We start from the raw sequence: 26,892 nt of genomic DNA on the forward strand, positions 1-26,892 counted from the left end.
TGGTGTCAGTATCCTTGGTACGACTCCTCTTCCTTTGGTTGTTGCCACGATGCAATTCCACCAACCCTGGGCGCACTGGACAAAACGTTTGCATGACTTTTAGTCTCTTTTATAAGCATCCTCTGCTTTCAAGGATGAAAGAAGGATAAGGCGAAAGTTGGGTTTTCTGCCCAGCTTCCCCCACAGAAATGTTTGTTCGCCACGGGGACCGTTTGAATCAAAAAGGCATCTGCGCCTGCGCGGCAGTCAGCACGTGATCCCGGGCGCGTGGCGCCTCTGAAAAGTTCGTCTCCCAATTCTGCCGACTCACTCCTCCTTAACGCCGTTGTTTACCACACGCGCCACAGCTTCTGGCAGACCCAGAAGCCGGGCGACGCTCGCGGGCAGGAAGGGGCGGAGTCGAGCGCTTCTATGTAACGCGGTCGTCGACCGCCGCCTGGCGTTTCTCGGACGGTTTGAAAGGCGGGGAAGGGGCGGGCCAGCCATGTGTTCCCCGCTGCTCAACCCTGGCAGCTCGTTTACCTTTCGGGTCTCCTTCGTCGAAGTCCACCCTAAGGTGCCGCTGGTGAGGCTATGGGGTCTGCCCGGCGAACGCAGAGAGGAATATTTGCGGCTGATGAAGGACCTCCAGATCAAAGTGGGGCCCCGCTTGGCGAACTCTCCCGGGGACCGCGGGGGCCGAGGGGACGGCGACAGCGAGGGCGAAGCCCTGGCTCTGGGTGACCTGTGTCTAGTGGAGCTGGGCGGGCGGTGGCACCGCTGCCGTATCGTCAGCTGCCGGACCAAGCCGGGCCAAAACTACCGCGTCTTTCTGCTAGACGAGGGCCGCACGGTGAGCGCTAGCTCCTACTACTTGGCGCGGGGCCGCAGCGAACTCTTCCACTTGCCGTCCGAAGTCATGGGATGCATTGTTGCAGACTTGCTCCCACCCGGCGATTCCGGGGCATCCTTAAAGACCACTCTTAGGGGCTCAAAGACCCCGCTAGGATCCCAGGCGCTTAACTTAAGATGGGCGGCTGAGGCCATCGACTTTTTGGGTTTCCTCCATGGCAAAGAGCTGTCTGGTGTCATCCGAAAAGTGCTGATCTCGCAGTGCCTTGTGGTGCTGGAGGTGCCCTGGTTGCTGACACAGATGCGCCATCTTGGGCTTGCCAGTCTTGCCTCTACTGCTTTTAGCACCCTACTGAGTGTTATCTTAGAAGTTCCCGAGATTGCTTCTGTCCCATTGGAGCCAACTTCCACTTTGTCCCAATCCCCAGTCCTTCCTTCTGCTGCCCAGTCCAAGCAGGGCCATGTCACAATGGATTTCTTCTATCCTCAACTGGAGTTGAATGTGACTGTGCCTGTGGTGGTGACTCAAATCTCTGATCCCTATAGAATATATTGCCAGCTACGTAGTCTTTCTAAAGAAATCCAGCTACTCTCAGATGCTATGCACCAAGCTTTTGAGGTATCAAAGGGAAAATTTGTAGAAGAGGCTTTGCCCACCCCAGGCTTTCCCTGTGCAGCCCAGGGTATAGATGGATGCTGGTATCGAACTTTGTTATTAGAAACATACCCAGCCGATGATCAAGAGGATCAACCGGAGGCAGTGGCTCAAGTGATTTGTGTGGATTATGGCAGGAAAGAGTTTGTAACAAAGAGACATTTGCGCAACTTGCCTGTTGAATATTTCCGCATGCCAGTAGTAACCTACCCTTGCTCACTGCAAGGTATTACTGATGGAGGCTGTGGCTGGACGCATTCACAAATTAATCAACTTAAAACATTGCTCTTGGGCAAGGTAATGCAAGCTCACATCGAAGCTTACTGTCCCTTTGAGCATATCTATTACATTACCCTATATGGGGAAGATGGCCTCAACCTTAACTGCCTGTATGGGGTACAGGCAAATTGCCTGGCTCAAAACCTCCTGCACAGTAATCAAGAATGCATCTCTGGTTTAATTATTGAATCAGAAAGCTTGGGTGTCTCAGTCCAAAAGGAATCTGCTTCTTTGTCAGAGATATTGCCCAGAATTGCTGCTACCCCACCTTTTGTTGTACGTCTGAAGGCAGGCGAGTATCGTAATGTTCAGGTATCATTTCTTCAGGACCCTTCAGAATTCTGGGTGCAGTTGCAGGAACTTAAACAGCCACTTTGTCACCTACGGCGGAACTTAAGAGACTTTTATTCTCGCAGTAAGAAATTAGAATGTATTCTACTTGAGCCCAAGGTAGGATCCCTCTGCTGTGTCATGTTGAAGGAAAACTCTTATCATCGTGCCCTTGTTACTAAAGTTCAAGGGAAAGGAATTGTGGTGTATTTGATGGATTGGGGAAACACTGAAGTAGTTGACTTGTATAAGGTGAAGAAGTTGCTTCCCCAATTCAGAGAACTTCCTGCCGTGGCAGTCCGGTGTGCACTGGATAATCCTTTCCCAGGTCAGTCATGGAACTCAGAAGCTGTCGATTATTTTAAAAAATCCGTGCTAAACAAGGAATTGATGATCAAAGTTCTAGGCATGCAAGGAGATGTTTATATAGTTGAACTTTTTGATAATTCTCTAGTGGGAGAAAAAAATTTAGCTAAAATCATGTCCCAGAGAAACTACACAAAGCACCATGAAGTACTAGAAACTCTCCAGGCAATATCAGATAAGCTATTGGCAGGGGACCCTGAAAGTAAACCAATGAGGTTAAGACCTGTGAAAAAAATAATACCAGTGACAGATGAAGTAAAACATCCACAACATGATTCTTCAGCCTCTTCTGCAGCTGAAATGTTTAGAAATGAACATCACTCCAGTGAAGGAACTTTTTATTCTTCATCAGCTCTGGGTGGCAGTGATAATTCATCATGTGAGATACAGAACTATTCTGAAATAAAGGCAGGTGAAGAACAGCTTGAATTTGGAAGTACAGTTGATGTGATTGTAACACACATAGAAAATCCTAGTCATTTTTGGTGTCGATTATTTAAGAATTCCCAAGAACTGAATATGCTTATGGCTAAAATTCAGGATTATTGTATGCATTCAGCAGAGCTTCATGAATGGCCAAATTCGGTATGTTTGGCTAAGTGTTCTGAGGATAAAAAATGGTACAGAGCTGTTATCATTAATAAGGTTCATTACCCAGAAGAGGTTGAAGTAGCTTATGTTGATTATGGAAATAAAAAACATGTTTCATTGAAAAATATTCGTGCAACTACAGCAGAGTTTCTGAAGCTAAAAGCTCAAGCTTTTAGATGTAGCCTTTACAATTTAATTCAGCCAAAACATACAAATCCTTTTGTTTGGGATAAAAAAGCCATCGAAACGTTTCGTGAATTTGTGGATTCAGGATCTAAAGTGGCACTGAAATGTATTACATTTGCTTTAGCAGCATTAAATGGTACAGAACTTTTTAATATTGTTGACCTTATTACTCCTTTCGAAAGTGCTTGCCATTTTTTAATAAGAAAGGATCTAGCCACATTTGTACACAGAGAGAAACCCTTGGTATCATCTGTTCAACTTCTATCATACTATTACTCGACCCACAATATCAAAAGAGGAAATGAAGAGATTATTTATGTCACACATGTTAATAGCCCATGTTTTTTTTTCTGCCAACTTGCTAGGAATGCAAATGCTCTTGAAAATTTAACTAGTAACATTAGTAAACTAAGCAAAACGTACAATTTGCAAACTTCACCCAACTCTAGAAATTTGTATCTTGCAAAGTATACTGATGACTGCTGGTATAGGGCTGTAGTAACTTCAAAAAATGATAGCAAAGAAGTTTTTTTTGTAGATTTTGGGAATACACAATTATTAAAAAACGAAGACCTGGTTGTAGTACCAAATGATGCTTATGAGTTAATGCTTTTGCCTATGCAGGCTATAAAATGTTCTCTCTCTGATATTGTTGATCCAACAAAAGATGCTATTGAGTGGTTTGAAAAGGCAGTGTTAGATAAACCCTTAAAAGCTTTGATTGTAGCAAAAGATCCTGATGGAACATTGATAATGGAACTGTATGATGGTAAAATGCAGATCAATGCAAAATTGAAACAAAGCTTAGGTTTGCAGGCTAGCAAAGAGATTACTGAAAACACAGAAAACAGCACTCTGTCTTCCCAATACTCAGCTAATACGGAAGAAAACAGTGAAAGTGGGCTAGCTTTGGTAGACTTTGTCAAACCTGTTCTTGAGGACAATACTAAATCTAGTGCTGCTTTTGGAGAAACATGCCAATTGCAGCAGAAAACTAAAAAAGAGGTAGCAAGAAAATGCCTAGAATTCACAGACGGCTCTAGCAAAAGTAATTATGTGGAAGATTGGAAGGATATGAAATGTGCAGCCCTTCATAAGAAAGGGGAGAGATGTGATATTAAAAATAAATCCAAATCTGTAACATATTCTTCTAAAAATATATATGAACTACCTCAAAAAAGCATAAAACCTGGTCTTAAATCTTTAGTGTATGTTTCTCACATAAATAATCTTTCTGATTTTTATGTACAGTTAGTGGAAGATGAGCCTATCCTTGATAGTATATCGGAGAAAATAAACAGCTCTAAAACAGTTTCAAGCTTAGTGGGGCAACAGCTTAATGTAGGAGATTTAATATGTGCAATTTATTCAGAAGATGGCTTATGGTATCGAGCTGTAATTATTAAAGAATCCACTAGTGAATTGGTAGAGGTACGGTATATTGATTATGGCAATACTGCAGTAGTTAGCATTCATAATACATGCAAACTTATTGAAGACTGTTTATCTTTCCCTGTAATGAGCATCCATTGTATCCTGGGTAGTACTAAGATGTCAGAGATTCCAGAATGGACACAAAAAGCAGTGGTGTATTTCTCCCAAAAGACAAGTGAGGTTCAGATGAACTGTCAATTTGTTGAGAAAGTAAACGGCAAATGGGAAATAAAACTCAGTGATGAAAAAGATGATATAATGGATGATATGATTAATAGTTGCCTTGAATATAAAAAATATGACCCGATAGAGACATCTGACAAAGGATCTTCTAAGATTGGCAAAGTAAGCTTATGTGAATATATTCTTTCTGATGAGCACAGTAGACTTTCAGCTAGCAAATCATTTCTCTGGAAGACACCTAAGATAGGCGAAACTATAAAAGCCTTTTCATTATTTCCAAAGAATCCAGGATATTTTTGGTGTCAGTTCACTGAAAATGATATTAGTTCAATTGAAATAAAACTTCAGGAAGCTGAAGAACATGCAAAAATCCACATTGATGATCTTAAAAATGGCAGTCCTTGTCTAGCAAAGTCTAGTGATAATTTATTTCACCGAGCAGTTGTTAGTCGTATAGAGGAAAATTCCTTGACGGTAATCAACATTGATTATGGAACTGAGAAACTTGTCAGCATAGAAGTGATCAGGCAAATTCCTGATGAACTGTTAATAATTCCGCCACAAGCATTTTTGTGTTGTCTCTTTGGCTTTAATTCTGAAAAAGGTTCATGGGCTGAAGGAATAAATGACATTTTCTGTAATATGATAGCTGATCTTCCATTAGAGATTACAATTATGGACAAACTCAACTATGATTCTTTTGAAATTCCCTTGTTTGTAGTTAAATTGGAATGTCAAAATATAAGCATCAATGAACAAATGAAACACTTTTGGAAATATCATGCTGAAAATGGTGATTCCACTATTGCAAATAATTACAACCCTGAAGAGCAGATTAGAAATCCAGAAGAAGAGAATTCAAAATCAGTGCTATTTGAAATTGAAACTTCTGTTTGTACAACAATGACCCCCCAAAAAAGTAATTTGGAAGTTGTATTATGTTGTCCAAATCTATTACAGTCAGTAGACAGAAATTTATCAGAAACATCTGCACAGCCATCCAAAAATCAAATCAAACACCACTTTATCACCCATGAAATATTTCATACAGGGAACCAGCAGACCACATTTGATGCATTTAATAATGAAACAAACCATTCCGTATCTGGAAACAGAAAAAACACAACAGATTCTACAGGTCTTTCTGAAATACAGCTTTCTACTTGTAAAATTGAATATGATACACTTGAATCTCAGGGAGGAGCAGAGGACAAAGAAATATTAATGCTAGACTCTCCTGAAATTCAGTTGCCTTTGGATGACACAAAAAGGTTGTCAGACTTTGTGCCCTTACGAGTGCTTCCCCAATTAAATAATGCAAAGAACATACCCGAAAAAGAAAAGTTAAAAATGCCCTTGTTGGAAGACATGCTACAGCCAAAGACAATAGAAATAAATGATGAAACACAAAAGAGGTCAGAATTGCATGCACTTGAACCACAACATGTGGAAGAACAGTCAGCACACAAAGTAAAAGAGAATACTTCACTAATGAACGAACATGAAAATGTAATAGTAGAAGTGATGCCATCTGAAGCTTTTCCTTTACTGACTGAGAAAGCCAGCAATAATACGCTATATTTGCAACACCCTGCTTTATCTGTTCCTGTAGATAATAAAATGCAGTCATCATTTTCAGAAATTAAAGTTAAGCCACAAGAATTCTGTTCCATTGAAAGTCTTGTTGAAGAGTGTAAACTGGGAAAAAGTGATAAAAAGCCCAGTTTTACAGAAGGGCAACCTGTGTTGGGAAAGAATTATGAAGAAATGCAGATGAGCATTCATGGAAGTTTTAAAGACAATATTTGTGTTGAAAAGGATTATCTAACAAATATACAGCTAAGTGAAGTGGATGAATCCTTAATACATGATACAGGTAAGGCATTAATGTAGAACTTGAGTGACAAAGTTGATTTGAGATTTTGCTGTTTTGTTCAGTTGGCAAATTCAGATTGGCAAAATAAGTGGAAAAAATCAGACATAACACTGGGCAAAAAATAATGGCAATTAATTTCTTGGAGAGGGGTTTACAATTATTTTTCAAAATATTGAGTATAGACTATATAACTGTCCCTATATAAAGCATTGCTCTCATTTAAAAATGTGTAGTTTCCAGATCCAGCTGGAGAATAATGATTAATTAGATCCATTTCACCTGGGAGATACTGTATATGACTGAATTTACTTTGCCTTTGTGAATGAAATGGCTGGGAGTGTGGCCCTAATAATTCCCCTAGATGTTTCAGCGACTTTAAATCCGACAATTCAAGCATAAATCTATGCTTGAAAACTGTTGGGACCTAGATTTCTGTTGCTAAGCAAGGCAATTAAGTGAGTTGCATCTGATTTTATAATTATTGCTTAACACATTGTAAGCCGCCCTGAGTCTCCAGAGAAGGGCGGCATATAAATAAATAAAAAAAAAAAAAATCTCCCTCTCCCCCCCATGGTTGTGAAGCAAATCGCTGCACAAGTAAATGTCACAATTCTTAAGGAATCTGGCTTCCCCCATTGGCTTTGCTTGTTGGAAGCTAGCTGGGAACTTGCAAATAGAGATCATGTGACGCTGCAGTCTTCATAAATACATGCCAGTTGCCAAGTGCCCGAATTTTCATCAAGTGACTGTGGGGATGCTACAACAGTTGCAGCGTACTTTTTTCAGTGTCATTGTAACTTGGAACAGTTGCTAAATGAATGGTTGTAAATCAAGGATTACATGTATTAGTTGAGATTGCCAATGTTAACTGCTGCTGCCAATTTTGTTGCCCCATCTATAGTACATAAAATGAATAATAATGTAAATAAACAATGTGTTATTTCTTGCAGAAAAAAAAGAAAACATTTGCAACTTAATGGGATTTGATATTGGTTCCCAATGCATGGTATGGTCAGGTACTCAGTGGTACAAGGCTGAGATTTTAGGCATATCTCCTGAAGGTACAAAGGTAAGGAGTTCTGAATATATTAAGTGTGCTTTAATTGTGCTTCTATTATATAAATCAATGTCTTCTAATTTTCTGTAGGTATTAATATTTAAATCTTATGTTATTTTTAAACAAAGGTTTTGAATTTTTCAAATGGAAATGAAGAGGTAGTCAATCCTATACATGTTTGGAATGGGATTCCTGAATTGGATTCAGATTTTACTCAGGTATATTTTCCTAACTAATAAAAAAGCAATTGTGTTATGGATATTTGACTATTTTTCACTGACTTGTTGTAATTAATTTTTCTTTCATTCAGTGAATAAGTGAGGAACAGGTTTCATATAGGATTTAAAGTTGGTAGGTAATTCAGTACCACTTGAATAAGCAAAGTTAGTGGCAAGAAATTAAAAAAAAATTCACCAAAATTGGTAGAAAACTTAACAATTTTTTTGCTAAAATTTAGGGAGGGAAATAGTAACCATTGGCATTATTGGTATGCAATGGATTATTATCATTTGCTTAAGACAGACATAAAACTGACAACCCTCCTAAATTTTGAACAATAAATCTCAACTACTCCAATCAGCATAGCAAACTATTGTTGATATTTTAAAGGTCATAGAGGTTCCTCTCTGGAGATAAAACTGATTTCCATCCTGTGGTCAGTGTGCAACTAATATTCCTAGTTTATTGGCTGAGAGATAATGCAAGTAACACTTAGGCCGTTTGTTGGCCTTTATTTAAGAATTACGATATGTGCATGACTAAGCCAAGGAAATTCTTAGACATATCTCAGTTCAACCCTGAGCTACTAATACTCTTTTCTGTCGTTACATATGTGTATGTCAGGGGTGGGTTCTAAAAATTTTTACTACCGGTTCTGTGGGCCTGGTTTATATTGTGGCTTGATGGTCATGTGACAATTCTTTAGGATTTAGCAGAGGTACTGGTCTACCAGGCTTTTAACTGCTTGCAGAGCTGTACCAGTCTACCCATTTATTTTTGCAGACACCAGTCTACTTATATTTTTGCAGGCACTGGTCTACCCATTTATATTTGCAGGCACCGGTCTATTCATTTGTTTTTGGAGGCACCGGTCTACCTTTTATCACTGATCAGCTGTAGGGCAGCCTTTTGAAGCCCCGCGGCAAGAGTTTAACCAGTTTTTCCTTATAGCCCATCAGCTGGGACTCAGGAGGCAGCAATAGATTGGGGGTGGGGCTAAATAAAAGGTAAGAATAATGCGGGGGAGCGGGGGGGCAGAACCAGTTCGGTGATGTCATATCGTCACCGCTACCGGTTCGAAGGAACCGGAGGAACTGGGAGGAACCCATCACTGGTGTACGTTTAATACAGATAATCAATAGAAAATGATAGATAATGATAATGATAGATAGAGGGGGGAATTCCTCCAATTAGCCATGAAAACTATTTTAAAAACTTTCCATGCAAACAAGTGTTTTAAGAATAAGCCTAGTTAGCAAAACAAAAAACTGAAATGGCTCCTATAAAGAACTTAGAAAAAAATACCAAAGAAAGATGACTTTTTAATAAAATCCTGTGCTGAAGTTATCTTAATTTATGTAAAAACACATGTTTATGCTTGCTGCTATTTCATCAACTCATCACCCGCATATTTTTTAAGTAGTAAGGTCTAACAGAGATTCTGATATTGTTGTGGCCCGCCAGCAGCCTGTGCGGATTGTTGCTGATCTCGACGACGAGGCTGGTGTGGTGTCGCGCCAGCAGCCTGTGCAGCCGGTGCTCGAGTTGGACAGCGAGGAGGCTGAAGAAGATGTAGTGCCAGAGGCAGGGATTCAACCAGGGCCTTCAAAACCTCCAGAGGCTCCTTTAAGTGAAGAGGATGAAGTGGAGGAGCCTCTTCTCAATGCACGGGCACGCAGAGCTGCCAAAAGGCAGGAATGGTTACTCAGGAGGAGGTCTCGAGAGTAAGGCTTGGGGCTAATTGGCCACTCCCTTAGCCTATTTAAGTTTGCACACAGCTTGTAAAAAGCTGCAGGAAACAACATTCGTTTGCTGATCATTGAGTTTGGATTTTCTCTGCAAACCTGGCTTCTGGGCTTTCTGCCAACTCTTGTAAGACTCTATTTTATCTGTGGAATTTCTGGCAGGTTGTTAAGAACGTTTTATTAACAGCCTGCATTTGCAAAAGACTGTGTTTTGAAGTAAACTGAGTTTTATTCAGAGTTTGTGTGTGCTACATTCTTTGGGATCTGTAGCTGGGACAGAACAGATATTGGTAGCCAGGTTGTATATTTTTAAAAATAAATCTTCCTTAGTAAAGCACATTGTGATTCTTACAGGACTTCTGGTAGATTCTGATAGGTTCTTTCCCCCAAAAAAGTGGTTTCATTAAGGCTTTTATGGTTATGTCTTTAAGTAGCCCATACACATAGAAGTACATAGCTTAACATTGTAACTGTGCTATACAGGGAAATAAGACCTACTGTAAATCTCTCTCAGCTGAATTCTTGATGAACTCCATTCCAGTGGTACTGTTAAGGTGGGAGAAAAGGGTAGGGATGGCATTGACAAGAACTTGATTCTTCAACAACTAGCTGCCATACTGTGCGAACTTTGGAAGCAAATAATTTTGGTTGGAATTGGTACTGAGAAGCAAAGAATTAAACTTTTCATTTTTTGTGATGCATTCCAGTCCCAATAAAGTAAAGGTTTCCCCTGTCTAATCGTATCTCACTCTAATGGGCAGTGCTCTTCTCTGTTTCTCACCCGAGGGAGCCAGTGTGTCCAAAAACGTATCTGTAGTCATTTGGCCAGTATGATTATATGCCGACTATATGCCAAGGCACATGGAGCACTCTACCTTCCCACTGAAGTGATACCTATTTATCTACTTGCATTTGCATGTTTTTGACCTGCTAGGTTGGCAGGAGCTGGAGCAGGAATAGGAGCTCACCCCGTCATGTGGTATTTGGGTCTTGAATTGCGGGCCTTCCAGTTGATAGGTCCAGCACCTTAACCGCTAGGCCACCCACGCCCTCCCAGTCCTGATACTCTTGAAATAAAAATAATGATTAAATAAATATTTATTTTGTAATTATTCCCCCTCATGCCATTTTCTGATAAGAAATGCTAAGTAATATTTCAGTGCTGGAATAGAAGCCTAACAAGAAGATACAATATGGAGTGTTTTGGACATATTACATACTGAGGAAGTAGCATAGTTTAAAAGCAATGAATCTTAGTATGCTGCCCAACAATAAACATAGGGTATTCATTGAGTATTGTTCTGTTTTGTAAGCTGTTCTTCTAGAAATTATTTTTCTTTTTCCTCTTAGATAATGTCCAAGAATAAAACAGATAACTTGCACCCTGTGCCATTGGCAATGGAAGGTAGGTTTAACAAGAATGTGAACTTGTACCACACATTTTATATATGTACTACTCTGTGCCTTTTTTTTTTGTGCTCGCTTTTTTTTCAAGTGTCTTTTTTCTTACTCAAGCAAATATACAAGTAAATCATTTCTAATTTTCCAGAATTTATGAGAGTAGAAATAAGTGTGTTTATACTCTACATCATGTTTTAAGTTGTAACAGTTCTCAGCTGAGTAGAAATACTACCAATTTCATAAAGAATACTGTTCAGCCCCACTTCTCTCTTTATAATATTGCAAATAGATTTGGTTTTCTTCAAAAAAGCTCTGCCCCAGCTATTATGTATATTTGAAATTGCCTTCCCAGATCTACATATAATTTGCTAAAATTCTTCCTTTTCAAAATATCTCCTTTTTCCTAATAGTTGGCAGCCAGTGGCTTGCAGGATACATGCTGCTCTATAGCATTCCTTTTGCTATCCTAGATAGATGGGCCGCAAATTTCTAGGGAATTGGGAGTATTAATTAAGGGCTATTGCAGGTACCAACCCGTACTGTTCAAGTCATTTCCTCCTAAATTAGACTTCTTCCCATTTGGGGGAGATTAATTTATTTTCTCTTGAAGACAAAGAAGTCCAATCTGTGGCTACAAGAAAATGTCTTTCCTGTTCTAGCATGATCCACAGGGCAGTGTCTGCAGAATGCCCTTTCTAGCTATATAATAGCTACTGTACGATTTTACAAAAGCTTCTTGATGATCTGAAAAGGTTTTGTGCTGATTGCAAAATGACAAGCAGTAAATCAGCTGTTTTCCTAAAACTGAGAAATTGGAAGGACAAATTGTGAAGTTTGTGGCAGTGAGGAGGCTGTTAGCTAAGGATTTTTGACAGATATTTGGATTTCAGTTCTCTTCATCCCAGCCAAAGGACTATAGAGATTATAGTTTTAAACAGAGCTGTGGAGTCGGGAGATAAATGTTCCGACTCCGACTCCGACTCCTCAGTTTTTTGTACTTCCGACTCCGACTCCCCGACTCCGACTCCTCTGTATTAATATGCGAATGTATTTTATACATTCCTTGAAGGAAAGAAAGGCAACATACATGTCATTACCACAGGACTACTGGCTGGGAAGCCAACAGTCTACTGTATTTGAACAGTTTAAGCAAAAGACAAACACAATGAAAACAACAAAGTTTTATTAATTTTTTTTTATTAATTTAATTAATCAAGTTGCTGGATAGTAGCAGCAGGCATAAACATCAGGAACAGGAACTTTACCAGTTCAAAAATACAAACCACATTATTTGGTTGTTTTAGAACAAAAACAAAGCTTATCTATATGAACCAAAAACAAAATCTGTAAAACCTAGAAATGGTTTATATTAATCTTGAAATGTAGTTATAGGCTTAGCAAATGCAAATCAATTCAATGTAGAGTTCTAAGGAAGAGAATTGCCTCTGCCAGATCCTCTTTCATAGAGGCTCTTAAGTCAGACTTTATTATTTTTAGGGCTGAAAATAATCTTTCGACACTGACTTGGGTGGGTGGCATTGCAGTAACTATTCTGGCCACATCACTAACGATCTCTGGATAAACAAGGATGGCTTCTTCAACAGTAAGTTTTGATGAGCGATCATACTTTTCAACTTCTTTTAGTGCTTTATAAAACTCCTGTTGGAATTTTTTTATTTGGACATTTACTGGTTCTGTAACGCTTATGCGACGTCGCTTTCCTTTAGCAACTTCCATTTTGTCTAAGAAGGAATCAAAGTCTAATTCTTCGTTTGAAGAAGATGATTCTGAGTTACCACTATTGCTTAAAAGAACTCCATCCTCCTGTGGAGGTATTTCAGGTCGTAATCCCTTCATGCGAACTGCTACATCATAGAGGGCCTTTTTCCCAGTAGCAATCTGTTTACTGTTCAATAAAAGTCGGCTCATTGGGTCGACATAAATAGCCGCTAACAAGATTTCATTTTCCAGCAAAAGACTCTCTCTTTTCATCATTGAAGATGCAATGCCCTCAGCTATTAACCCTCCATTTTTGTTCAGGCGATATAACAGGCTCTTCCATTCCAAGAGGAATTTACCCGGGGTTAGATCATCACATTGCAACCTCTTGGTGACAGTGAAGGGGTGAGAAAGAAGGTTCTCCAGCTCTTTTGTTTGTGTCCACTGGCTTGCAGTTAATGCAAGATTTTCATTGTCCATTTCTTCTATGAAGTCTTTAAGTTCAAGCAAACGCTTCACCATTAAATAAGTGCTTCCCCAGCGAGTTGTTTGATCCAAAATGGCTCCTTTTCCTGCACGTCTTTTCAAAATTGCATCTGTTTTTGGGGCCCTGGCTGCAACAGTTACTTGCCGTAATTTGCCAATTAATGTAGCTGCATGGCGATCTTTTAATCCATCTCTTATGGCAAGTTGCAGTGTATGAACAGCACATCGCATATGATGAATAGTAGCAAGCTTCAATGCTTCTTCAACAAAGTTGTCTAAAAAAATGTCAGCATTCTCTTCAGTTTCTAAACTTTCTCTAATACTTGCAGAGCTGTCTTCCTCTAAGTCTAATATCTGTTTGATACCTTCTTCATCTGCCTTCATCTTCTCAATTGTGCTCAACATGTTAGAAGCGTTATCTGTCACAACACATAAAATCTGTTCCTTTTTAATTTCAAAATCTTCTAGAACACCCTCCACTAACTTCTGAAGGTAATCACTGGTGTGATGTGCCTGAGTGTCCTTTACTCCGAGGGTCCGTGTTATTGTTTTGTTATTTTCATCCACAAATCTAACATTAATAGCGAAATAATTGACTCTGTGACGTGTGCATGCATCCATTTTAAGGAAGACAAAACGTCCTTTCATAACTTTCTGTAGTTCTTCCTTTTTACATTTGGCCTCCTCAATTATAAGTTTCCTTATACTTTCTCTTTCCAGAGAAACACCAAGTTTTTTTTGCCATTTCTCCATTTAGGCCTAAAAAGGCTGTCTGTGAAAAGAAGGATAGTGGTACACTATTCTTTACTACCATTTCAATAATGTGGTGTTTGAATTTTTCTGGTGTCATCCTTATGGTAACTTTGTCAGATATAAAGAATTTTCTTATTTGTGATTGTTCTCCAGTAGATTTCTGAACGTTTTTTGTCACAGAAGTAGATGCAATGTTTTCATTGCTATCTTTCTCATTCACGGCTTCTAACACTTTGGGATGAAAACGCTGTAAGTGTCTTTTCAAATTTGATGCTCTTGTAGGTGCATTTTTATCAGGCCCACTGAAACTGCTAATTTTTGCATCACATTGTTTTTCACCATCATCATCTTTTCTAATACATTGGCACACGTAATGTTTTCCATCACTTGATAATGCAAAGTGCTCATAAACAGTAGACTTTGTTGTGTTTGTTGTTAGCAGTCTTTTTGCCATTGTTTAGGATGCCTCTTTCCCTAAAATATAAAATATGTTATACTAACTGGCATATAATTAGATTTTTAATATCAACATACACAGTCTTGTAAGTTGTACGTACATGGCTTTATACAAACAAATAAGCTATATATCCCAGCACTAAACCTAGACATGATTTGTCCTATACAATATAAACACTTACAGTTGAATCCAAGAAGCTGTTCCACCAAGTTCTTCTAAGCCAGTGGTTCTCAACCTTCCTAATGCCGCGACCCTTTAATACAGTTCCTCATGTTGTGGTGACCCCCAACCAGGGGTGGGTTCTAAATTTTTTTACTACCGGTTCTGTGGGCGTGGCTTATTTTGTGGGCATGGCTTGGAGGTTATGTGACTGGGTGGGTGTGGCTAGCTGGTCATGTGACCGGGTGGCCATGGCTATGTGTATAGAGGGCTGAAAAAAGTCATTTCTGACAGGTCCTCGCACTTTTGACTGGTCCTCACACTTATGACCATCCTCACATTTATGCCCGTGCAGCATTTTTAACAACCATGTCACTCATTTCACAACTGCTTCTCTTCACCATGGTGACAAGATAGGGCAAAAACGTAAAATGTGAGGACAGTCGTAAGTTCGAGGACTGGTCAAAAGGGAGAGAACCAGTCAGAAATAACTTTTTCAGCCCTCTGAGTAGTCCATATACATAAAAGGATACAGCAATAGAGAGGGATGAAGGAAGGGAAGGGAAATTAGAGTAGGAGTGAGGGTAAGAGAGGGAGGAAGAGAGGAGGAGAAGGAGAAAGGAAGAGGAAGTAGGGAGGAGAAGAAGAGGGTGAGGAAGAGAAAGTAAGAAGGAAAGAAAAGAGAGAGGTGGTAGGTTTGAGGAGAAAGATTGCTGTACAATAAAAAAGATGAAAGGGAAGAAAGCCAACCCCAAACAAATATAAAGATATTAAGATAAAGAATGAATTGTTAAACTTTAAAGAATAAAAGAGAACAAATATGAATAAATAACAATAATTAGAAACACACATACAAACATACAATGTATTTTCTTTGAACAGAGTATTTGGCCGGTTCATAAATTTAAACAGTGTTTAGTCATGTTTAAAGTTTAAGCTAACAATCAGAGTTACAAGTTTTTATAGCCTTAGCTGAATGACAGCAGTTTTTCCAATGGTTTACAGCTTCAGTCTTGAACTATTGACCCTCCATTCCCTTCACTTATGCAAGTGTCTCTAGTCCTGCAAAAAACATATTTACTTAATCCCTTATCAGTGAGAGGCTAGGTTACCCATGGGCGCTGCGTTCCCTGTAACAGCAGAACACAACACTATGGAAAGTATAAGTATTGCCACTCCTAATTGTGTGTTGCGTGCCTTATAGTGAAGCACATGAAAAGCATGCTTCTTCACGGTCACTTAACGTGTTCATTTTGCGGTTACGTGAGGCACTGCATGCATTGGTCTTTATTCTTACAGTAGAGAAGTCATTAATTATAACTTTTTGTGAATTGGGACATTTAAACTTGCTTTTTTTAAAATTCCAATCTAAATTTAGTCGGAGTCGGTGCATTGTTTGCCGACTCCGACTCCGACTCCAGGTACCCAAAATTTCCTCCGACTCCGACTCCTCGACTCCGACTCCGACTCCACAGCACTGGTTTTAAACATCTGGGGGATAAAGATTGTTTACTCTGACAAAAAAAAGATTATTATTCATGGTAGTTATATGAAATCTCTAGGCTCACTGATCTTTGGTATCAGTTTCTGTAGCAAAAGCAATCTGCTCTTTTACCAGCATCTGAATTTTAAAGAAGGGTGAGAAAAGGCTGAGAACTAAAAGGGTAATTTATTATCTGTTTATTACCAGTCTCACTTTTCCTGGTATCCTATATTAACTGAATATCCTCCAAATTACTTTTTATTACTTCTCTGGTTCCTTGAAAGCTTATTGGATTTCCTCCTAGGTGAATTAAATTTTCCAATCAGTAATGGTAAATGGGTTTGCCAAGAATACCTTTGTGACTGATCTTGCATTGTGAAATGTAGTTGCAAACAAGTATATGGGTAGTCCTGAATTTATGACCAATTGCTTAGCAACCATTTGAAGTTACAACAGACACCCACCCCCAAGTTACTTATGACTCATTTCTGAAATTCTTATTGGCGCCCCCCCCCCCCCCATGTAACTACATTTTTGGCATTTGGCAATCAGCCCGCTTTTATGTCTGTCTGTGGTTTCCCCGTGGTGTTTGCTTAACAACTAGTACAAAATAGGTCATTTTTTGGATCGGTCACATGATGACCTGCTTTACAACATCACTTCTGACCATAACTGCTTACAATTACAGTTATAAATTGTGGAATATTAAAATTTGCAGTCTTTGTTTATTGGTGCTCTAGATGGATTCAGTGTACAACTCAGCTCCCTGTATGGATTCTACATACAACTTCTTGCTATTTGAAGAACTAAACCATTCAGTGCAGGTAGTCCTCGACTTAGGACTGGTTGTTTAATGATTTGGGTGCTTAGCAATTGATTCACATTTATGACTGCTTGCAATGTGCAATCAGTTTCTGGCAAAAAAAAATCCCATTCAGGAGAATTGATTCAGACTTACGACTGTGATTTGCTTAATGACCGCTGTAAAAACAATAGTAACATCGGGTCTAGTCACATGAATGCCTTGACTTACAACCATGAAATTCTGGTCCCAATTGTAGTTATAAGTCAAGGACTATTTTTTATGTATTTTGGATGAAATATAATATCATTGAATGAATGGAACCTACGCCCAATCCTCGAAGCTCTGGCTGTTGCAGCATTCCTGCAGTCATGTGATCAAAATTTGGTTCCTTGGCACCCTGCCAGGGTGGATTTGATTTAAATCGAGATGATTTAAATCACAATTTAAATCATGATTTAAATCACTAGTAAAAAGGCTTGATTTAAATCAACTCGATTTAAATCATAATTTTTAAAGAGCAACTGTCATCTCTGCTACTCCTTTGACCCACTGTTGACTCACCGATAGTCCCAGTGTTGCAGAATATACAGCCTCATGCTATATAACTAAGCTCCATTTCATGCTGAATAAACTAAATTATTTATGTATCTTAAATAGAAAATTATCTTACGATAGATTTTTACCCCAAAAGTTTTTTATTAAAATAAATTCGATAAAAATAAAAAAAAATCCGATTTAAATCAAAAATATCTGATTTAAATTAAAAAAATCTGATTTTTTTGATTTTTTTTAAAAAATGGTTGATTTTTATCCACCCTGCACCCTGCCCACATTTATAAATAATGCAGCATATTCTCCTGCCCTACATGAACTGCCTGTGCTTCAACCCCCCTCCATCTGTCTCGCCCTTTTGACTATCCTCCACAGTACACACCTTTGCCTATTCCCTCTGCTACCACCCCCTCCCAGCTAATCTTTGCTGTCTTCTTCCTCCCACTGCTGGCCCAGGATCCTTGTGCTGGCAAGGGTGCAACCCCTGAATACACATGGCAGGGTGGCAGAGCCTCCTCTGTGGAAGGAGTTCAACAGGCCTGGCTAGGGAAGAGGCAGCAGGACAGAAGTGTTGGAAGAAGGAGGGTGGCATGGTTGGTGGAGACTTGTATTTCACTACCAGCCCTCAAATTGGAGAATGCAACAGGACCAGTTGACAAGATGTAGCACCCTCATCTTGTCAGCCTACAGAGTGGTGAGTGTATCCTGTAGGAGTAGGACATGCTGCAGCTCAGGTTGGAATCTGCTCACCCCTTCCAAGGCTTTGCAGCAGAAAGGCTAGGTCAAGCGAGAGAGCCTGTAGGTAGGCTCTGTCAATGTTGGACTTGCCTCCACTCTTTGCTGAAACCCGTGGTTGGTTCTCCAGGAATGCTTTCATCATGAGCTGCAGTGTGTGCTTGCTTTGCTCAACAACCACCATCCCAGCTCTCCCAGTTGAGGTCATTAAATAGATCATAATGGAGAGGGTCTAACATGTCACCCCACCAAGGAAAGATCACAAAATCGCTGGTGTTTGTCCCAAAGGTGCTTTTTCAAGAGGCAACTGAACTTTCTGTTTTTTCTTGGAAGACATTTCGCTTCTCATCCAAGAACTGAAGAAGCTTCTTGGATGAGAAGCGAAATGTCTTCCAAGAAAAACCAGAAAGTCCAGTTGCCTCTTGAAAAAGCACCTTTGGGACAACCATGACCTGGATGATTGAGAATCTCCATAGACACTGGTGTTTGCACTACATTTGATGTCTGTTTCTTTAAGTTGCAGAATGATTTTCTGTCACTAAGCGGCGGGGGGGGGGGGGGGATCTCTTGGCATGCTGAGGAAATGAACCTCTAATCCAACGTTTCCTCTACTTGCAATGTGGGAAGCCAGCTAAGAACAGTGCCAATGGCAGCTGGTTGTAAATGCGAACAGGTTGCCAAGTGTTTGAAATGCAGTCAGGTGACCAGGGAGGCCTTGGCACAACAGTTTACCTTAGCAAGTGCTTTATGGGCCGTAAAGTACTCATTCCAGGGTCATTATGATTGCTAAATGATTGCTAGTAAGTCATGGACTACCTGTATACTTAACCTTCCATTAAGCAGAATTAATTTCCTTTTTTCTGAAGAAAATTGCTAGGTCATGGGACCTAGTCACATGAATTAAATCCTTTTAGAATTAGAGCAATGTGAAGAAAGAATATGACTTCTGTATGTTTCATTAGTATGACCCAGGAAAGTGAAGAAATTTAGTTAGAATTTTAATTTAATCCATATGCAAATAGTTGTGGTTTTTTAAAATACATTTTTTTTTACTTTAAAATAAACTGTTTTATTTCTTATAGTGGAAGAAATGACTCATGATTCAGATGACAGTACACCAACTCATTTGAGTTGTGACAGCACTGGGAGTACAACTGAGCAATGCTAAATCATTTTACATTCAAATTTTCTCTAACTAAAGCCAAGAGTTTTGTCAGGCATGTCCTGTCCAAACCAGTAGAGCTTATAAAGGTTTTTTCCCTCATATCCTTCAGGAATGTTTGCCATTGTTTTGTATAATGCTCCTAGTTAAGGGTCAGGAACAAGGTTTTAGATTTGTAGCACTGTTCATTGTCTAAGAATATTTAAATTTTGGGGCTAGTTTGCGGGGGGGGAGGGAGAATTATATATTTTTTCATATTTTGAGTTTACTTTCAAAATGGTATGGCAATATGGAAAGGTTTTCCATGTTGTTAATTTCCTTTTTGTTAATGAAAGAAATAAAACATACTTGAGCTATTCATTCTGTTGTTTCATACTCTTACATTTGGAAAATTTGTGATCATAGTGATGTAGCTGACCATATATTGATTTTTTTTCATCATTCTGATCTATGCTTTGATAAATAATTTTATCTATGCTTTATACAACTTTAAATATAGTAGTAGAGAGCTCCTATCATTTCAGGGAACCTATGTTAAAAATTAAAATATAACTTAAAGTTCCCCTTTAGCTCCAGTATAAGATAGCATAGAATGTTTATTCCAAATGGTTAATCAACATAGCAGCAGTGTTCCTGGGGGTAGAACTGAGAAATAGAAGATGTTTTTCAGTCATGGTAAAACTCTCAGAATCTGAAACCCAGATATGATGTACTACCAAAGCTCAGAAAGATAGCTGATTTGGAGTACAGGTTATATTAAAATAACAACAGAACTGGTTACCAGTTTTAAAGATATATTTTCAATTTTGCTTGTATTCTACCTTTCTGTTAAAATACTGTTCAAAATATTGTTATAATAAAATTACATTTAAGAAATCAATAAAAGCATTCAAAGCATTCTTTCACTTGAATTGCACTCTAAAGAATAACTTATCTTGAAAACTCTAATTATTATATTTTTATTGAATTTATTTTTTACATTTCTAAACAACCCTCAAAGAGATCAACTGATTTTCAAATCTAGCTTTTACCTAAATTCTAGCCTTTCAAAAAGTGGGAAACCAAATGTAGCAATTGCATTCACATGACATGCTGGGTGTGCTTACTGTTAACCACATGGGGAACTAATTTATCAACCTCCTACATGATTTTTTTTTGCAAAGGCAGATTTGCTTTTGTTTTGTTTTGGGTTTTTTTTGGGATGGTGGTGGTAATTATTTTGTTACTTTATGGGATAGAGGTGGGAAGAAGCCAGAAATGGCCTAATCAAAATCAAAGTCCATATATCTGGGATAGGAAAGGCTAATCCTATATTATTAAGTCCTTTCATTTTCAAAATAACTCCTAAAATGGTAGAAGGGGAAAAAACATGGAAGTGTTGACAATACTGCTGAAGAAGTACTTTGTTTTTGAAGACAGTCTGTCTCTCTCGCTTTCCTGGTCAACTGGTTCGCCTGATACGCCAGTGGCGGCCCTTTCTTGATTGGGATTCCCTGCGCACAGTCACTCATGCCCTCGTCACCTCTCGCCTGGACTACTGCAACGCTCTCTACATGGGGCTCCCCTTGAGGGACACCCGAAGGCTCCAACTGGTCCAGAATGCAGCCACGCAGGTAGTTACGGGAGCTGCATGGCGCTCCCATACAACACCTCTCCTGTGTGAGCTGTACTGGCTCCCAGTGGTCTTTCGGGTGCGCTTCAAGGTGTTGGTTATCATCTTTAAAGCGCTCCATGGCATAGGACCTAGATATCTTCGAGACCGCCTGCTGCTACCGACAGCCTCCCATCGACCTGTGCGCTCCCACAGAGAGGGCCTCCTCGGGGTGCCATCAGCCAAACAATGTAGGCTGGTGACCCCCAGGGGGAGGGCCTTCTCTGTGGGGGCACCTACCCTCTGGAACCAGCTGCCCCCTGAGATAAGGAGAATCCAAGACCTCGGTGCCTTCCGCCGTGCCCTTAAAACTTTCTTTTTTCAGCAAGCCGGGCTGGCTTAACACTTTTAAATGTTTTTAATTGGTTTGTCATTGTCTTTTAATTACGGGGCCAAATTTATATATATCTTTTTAATAGTATTTTAATGTTTGTAGTCTGTTTTTATTTGGCTGTACACCGCCCTGAGTCCTCAGGGAGAAGGGCGGTATATAAATTTAATATAAAATAAAAATAAAAAATAAATTTAGCCAAATTCAAAATTACCAAATTATGTACCTGAGTAATAATTGAAATAGAGTCACTGTACTATACTCCAGATGGTATTCTATATCCCTGTGCTATGTTAGATGGATGCCAGGTATTCTTTTGGATTCCTGGTGACAAGCATAGATCTTAAATGTAAGCAGAAATAAACCTCATGCCAATATTTAATTTTAGCTTGCTTCCAACAAAAATGATAGTGAATATTTCTGGATCCAACATTGTAATATGAAAAACTGAATTATATATATGCATTGCACTGCATACCTGAGGTACTGGCAACATGGAGTGGCTGAGGGAATGGATAATTATATATACAGAGTATATTAAATATAGAAACTTGGTTTTAGTTTCCATTGGTTATAGTACAGCAAGGATCCAGATATTGGAAAATCTAATTAATGACCATACTTTTTTATTTATTTATTTATTTTATTTTTAAAACAAAGACATAAAACACATCTTTTCAAAATAAAGCTTTTGCTCCGTATATGCTCCACATATTAAAGCAAATCATTAACAAATCTTATTTTTCAATTGACACAAATATTTTAAACAAGTGTTTCCCTCAAATCTGTCTATGTAACTCTGCCATTATCCCCAAAAATCTGTTACTTAAATCTTAAATCTAACCAATTATCAATCCATTTTTCTCTTTCATTTGCTTAGATGGATATATTTTAACAATATAAATCATACAATTATATTAAACATTCCAAAAATATTTAATTTCAACATACCCATTTTATTTCTAACTATTAAACTCAAAATTTATACTCTTTATTTCTATTATTGAACCTAACTTATTCATTTTATCTTACTATCACTCTCAACATACACAATCTCACTTTACTTATCCCACCTCATTTTATATTTTCCTAAACAAACCCATTGTTATTGTCTTTATCTTTGTTGTTAAACCAATCATTTTTATTTCTTGCTGTTAAACACAGCATAACCATTTATTTTGGCTGTTGAACACAGCATATCCTTTTTTATTTTTTGGCTGTTACACAGCATGCCCTTTCTTGTTTGGCTGTTAAACACAGCATATTAATTTTTGTTTTTTGGCTGTTACATAGCATATTCCATTTTTTGGGGGCTGTTAATCACAGCATATTTATTTTTGGTTTTTTGGCCGTTACACGGCATATTCAGTTTTGTTTTGGCTGTTACACAGCATAATAATTTTATTTGGCTGTTCAACACAGCATATTATAACTTTTTGGCTGTTAAACATAGCATGTTCATAGTTGGTTTAACTTTCAATCTCTACTTAAACCTTTCTTTGTTGTTTCCATCCATCTATGCATTGCTTTTTCACATAATCTTATTTTTCTGTATCCTTTTTCATGACATAACATTTTAACATGGTTCCTGCTTAAAACATATCTTTAACTATTTATAAATTCCTTTTAACATTTTTAATTAATCATATTTATCCTTATTTTTTTCCTTAGCATTTTAACATTAAAACATAGTTCTTGCATCAAACATATCTTTACATGTATTAATTTCTTTTAACATTCTTGATTTCTATAAAAAAAAAACCGTTTTATTATTACAATCCATCTTTATTTTATTTTTATCACATTATCTTCATTTCCTCGCATGCAAACATATATTTCCTTCCATTTTCCAAGTTTTTAATTTAGTTCTCCATAAATTAAGTTAATTCTCTTTTCTTATTTTTATTCCGGATATGATGTATCAAATCTTTTTCTTTTGAGGCTGCGCTTAATCCTTCTTCTATTCCTGTGCCAACATTTAAATTATTATTATTTCAACTGTAGGAGTTCCATTGTAGATTTCTTTTCTTTTAACCATAGTCAAGCTGCCTGCATGCAGGAAAGAAAAATCCTCCTCCACAGAGTTCAGTAGTTTTTATCTGTAAAGCTCACGAGTTTCCCATAACAAAGGGAAATTACAAAGTTCCTCTTTATGCCAGATGGTGTCTCTCTATAATCCACATTTTCCATTAGTCATGCAAGACTCCATTTTATTTATTATTATATAACCATCCAATCTTCCTCTTTTATTTTATTTATTTAATTTTTATACTGCCCTTCTCCAACAGGACTCAGGGCGGTGAACAGCCGAGATAAAACATAACATATAAAATTTAAAAAACAGTTTAAAAGACATTAAATAATTTCGGCTCTCAATTTAAAACAACCCAGTTATTATTATTATTATTATTATTTATTAGATTTCTATACCGCCCTACTCCCGAAGGACTCAGGGCGGTGCACAGCCAGACAATAAAAACACATACAATACAAAATTTAAAAAATAGAATAAAATCAAATTAAATAATTTTGGCCCCGACAAATTTAAAGCCCCAAACTTTTAAAACCAATTTAAAATTGAATATATAAATACTAAAAGATATTTAAAATTTTAAAAATCTTTTATAAAAGAGGGGGAAAATTAGGCCAGGCCGGCCTGGTGAAATAGTAAGGTCTTTAAGGCGCGGCGGAAGGTGCGCAGATCCGGGATCCTCCGTATCTCTGGGGGGAGCTCGTTCCAGATAGTAGGTGCCCCCACAGAGAAGGCTCTCCCCCTGGGGGCCGCCAGTCGGCATTGTTTGGCTGACGGCACCCGGAGGAGCCCCTCTCTATGGGAGCGTACCGGCCGGTGGGAGGCTATTGGTGGTAGTAGGCGGTCCCGCAAGTACCCGGGTCCTAAGCCATGGAGCGCTTTAAAGGTGGTAACCAAAACCTTGAAGCGCACCCGGAAGACCACCGGGAGCCAGTGCAGCTCGCGCAGGAGAGGTGTTACATGGGAACGCCAAGTCGCTCCCATTACCACCCGCGCGGCCGCACTCTGCGCCAGTTGGAGCCTCCGGGTGCTCCTCAAGGGGAGCCCCATGTAGAGAGCATTACAATAGTCCAGGCGGGAGGTGACAAGGGCATGAGTGACCGTGCGTAAAGAGTCCCGATCCAGAAAGGGACGCAACTGGCGAATCAGGCGAACCTGATGAAAAATCCTCCCGGTCACGGCCGTCAAGTGCTCTTCTAAAGACAGCCGTGAATCCAGGAGGGCGCCCAAGTTGCGAGCCCTCTCCGTGGGGGCCAATGATTAAAACCAATTTCAAGTTAAAACCAATTTCAAATTAAAACCGAAAGGATGGGATCAAGCCAGCCCGGCCAGATGAAATAGATGTGTTTTCAGGGCCCAACGAAAAGTCCGGAGGTCTGGTATCGTGCGTATCTCTGGGGGTAGGTCATTCCAGAGGGCAGGTGCCGCCACAGAGAAGGCTCTCCCCCTGGGGGTCGCCAGCCGACATTGTCTGGCCGACGGCACCCTGAGGAGGCCCTCTCTGTGCGAGCGAACTGGCCGGTGGGAGGCTATTGGCAGAAGGCGGTCTCGTAGATACCCCGGCCCTAAGCCATGGAGCGCTTTAAAGGTGGCCACCAACACCTTGAAGTGCACCCGGAAGACCACCGGAAGCCAGAGCAGATTTTAAAAATCTTTTTTTTCTTTTTAAAATCCAATTCAGATTTTTAGAGTGTTTAGTCTTTTAACCATATCTCTAGATTAATTCTCTTAATTCTGTTCCAAAATTAGTTGTTTCTTTGTCTCTTTAAAATTGTAGTTTTAAAAAATTTTCCAAAGCCCCTTTGTTACATAGCCGCTGTTTTAGGCTAGGGGTCTTCTAATAATTAGTAATGCTCCAAATGTTGTTACAAGCCTGGGCTGTTGTCACTCACCCGGCTTCAAAAGCCTCCATTTTTCTCCACTTTCCTCCAGCACTTTTCTTGCCCAGTTGTCCCAGTTTCGTGGCAGCCGCTATGGCTGCCGCCCCTGCCACCGACTCATAGAGGGTTCCCTCTGACCTCCGAGGAACTTGCCTGTTCCTCTCGGTCGTCCGAAGCGCCCCTCTTCTTCCCCCGTCCCTGCAAGACAGGTTCAGTCCGAAGACCCATCGGTGGCGGTTCGGCAGCTGGGGTTTTCACAGGACTCATCAGAGCCCGCTATTTCTCCAACTGTCTCACCGCGACGCCAAACCAGAAGAGCTATGACCATACTTTTCTTCTGGTTGCTGAAGTAATGCAAAAAGAACTCGAGGGCCCATCATAAGGTAGAGTGGTAAATGGCCATATTTGTAACCTGTAGCAGGCATGTGATCTCCCTAAGTTACTTTGGTCCATTAAGCTAGTTATAGCTCAATTTACCCTAAACAATGCCACTAAACATGACTTGTAGAAGTAATAGTAAGCCATGTTGTAAGCCACTAGGAATTGTGTGATAGCAAGATGGGTGGCATATAAATTAAACAGTAAATTTCAATTCAAAAGGAGGACTGAACATCCTAATGTGGGGAAGGCAAAAACTTTAGCCCACTGGAATCAAATATATATACAAATAAACTACTTTCCTAGTCCCATCATTTAATGGACCAAATTTATTTAGTGCCAGCTGACAATTTACTCAGATGAGTAAATGAAGATGATGACTATTATACTCTTGCAGAAGCAACTTCTACTTTGAAATATAGAGGTAAACCAAGAGGTTATCTGGTTTCTTGTGACATCCCACTCTCGGTTTAACTCCTGGGAATTACAGCACCAGCCCTTCTAGAATTCACACATTATTTGCAAGAATAGTAACACTGTCAGACTGTCAGCTTTTAAAAATCCATGTAATGGTAGGAATATCATGTCTGAAGCATCTCTACCAATAAATTGTTTTAATAACTGATGTTCACTTGGTTCCTTTCTTTGTTCTTTCTTTAACATTAGAAACCAACTCAGTACAAGCAGTCCTTGCTTAGTGACATTAATTGGGACTGGAATTTCCATCACTAAGCAATGTGGTCATAAAGTGCAACATTACATGATCAGGCTGCTTAGCAGTGGCATCCTGGGTGTCCCCAATTACTGTCATTAAGCAAGGATTTAATATATTTGAAACTTCTGACTTCCTACCAACTTCTCCCTTGACTTTGCCAGCAGGAAAGGTCACAAATTATGATCACACAACTGTGGGATGCTATGCCAGATCACAATCATGTGACTAAGGTGGTTCTGCGATATCTGGTACTTCAAGGACCAGTTGCAACTCCTATTCACCAGCGTTGTAAATTTGAATGGTCACTGAATGAGTGTTGTTAAATGGGAATCACATGTAACATCTTTGTTCAAATGTTCTAAAACACACTCGTTCCAATGGAACTATCATAAAACAAACAACATTTAGTCAGGAATATTTAAGGACAATTAATGTTTATTT

General features: G+C 39.2%; 1 protein-coding gene across 1 annotated transcript; it reads left to right on the top strand.

Annotated features, from left to right (window-relative positions):
- Window positions 1–484: 484 nt before the first annotated feature.
- TDRD6 (tudor domain containing 6) lies at window positions 485–19,628 on the top strand. Its single transcript, XM_070956672.1, has 5 exons — window positions 485–6,731; window positions 7,682–7,800; window positions 7,917–8,006; window positions 11,103–11,157; window positions 19,385–19,628. Exons 1-5 carry the CDS (start codon window positions 485–487, stop codon window positions 19,468–19,470), a joined length of 6,597 nt encoding a protein of 2,198 aa, XP_070812773.1. The 3' UTR covers window positions 19,471–19,628.
- The last annotated feature ends 7,264 nt before the right edge of the window (window positions 19,629–26,892 follow it).

Source organism: Pituophis catenifer, unplaced genomic scaffold (assembly GCF_029215685.1).
Source record: "Pituophis catenifer annectens isolate HBS135680 unplaced genomic scaffold, rPitCat1.0.hap2 SCAF_1, whole genome shotgun sequence".
NCBI classification, from domain to species: domain Eukaryota; kingdom Metazoa; phylum Chordata; class Lepidosauria; order Squamata; family Colubridae; genus Pituophis; species Pituophis catenifer.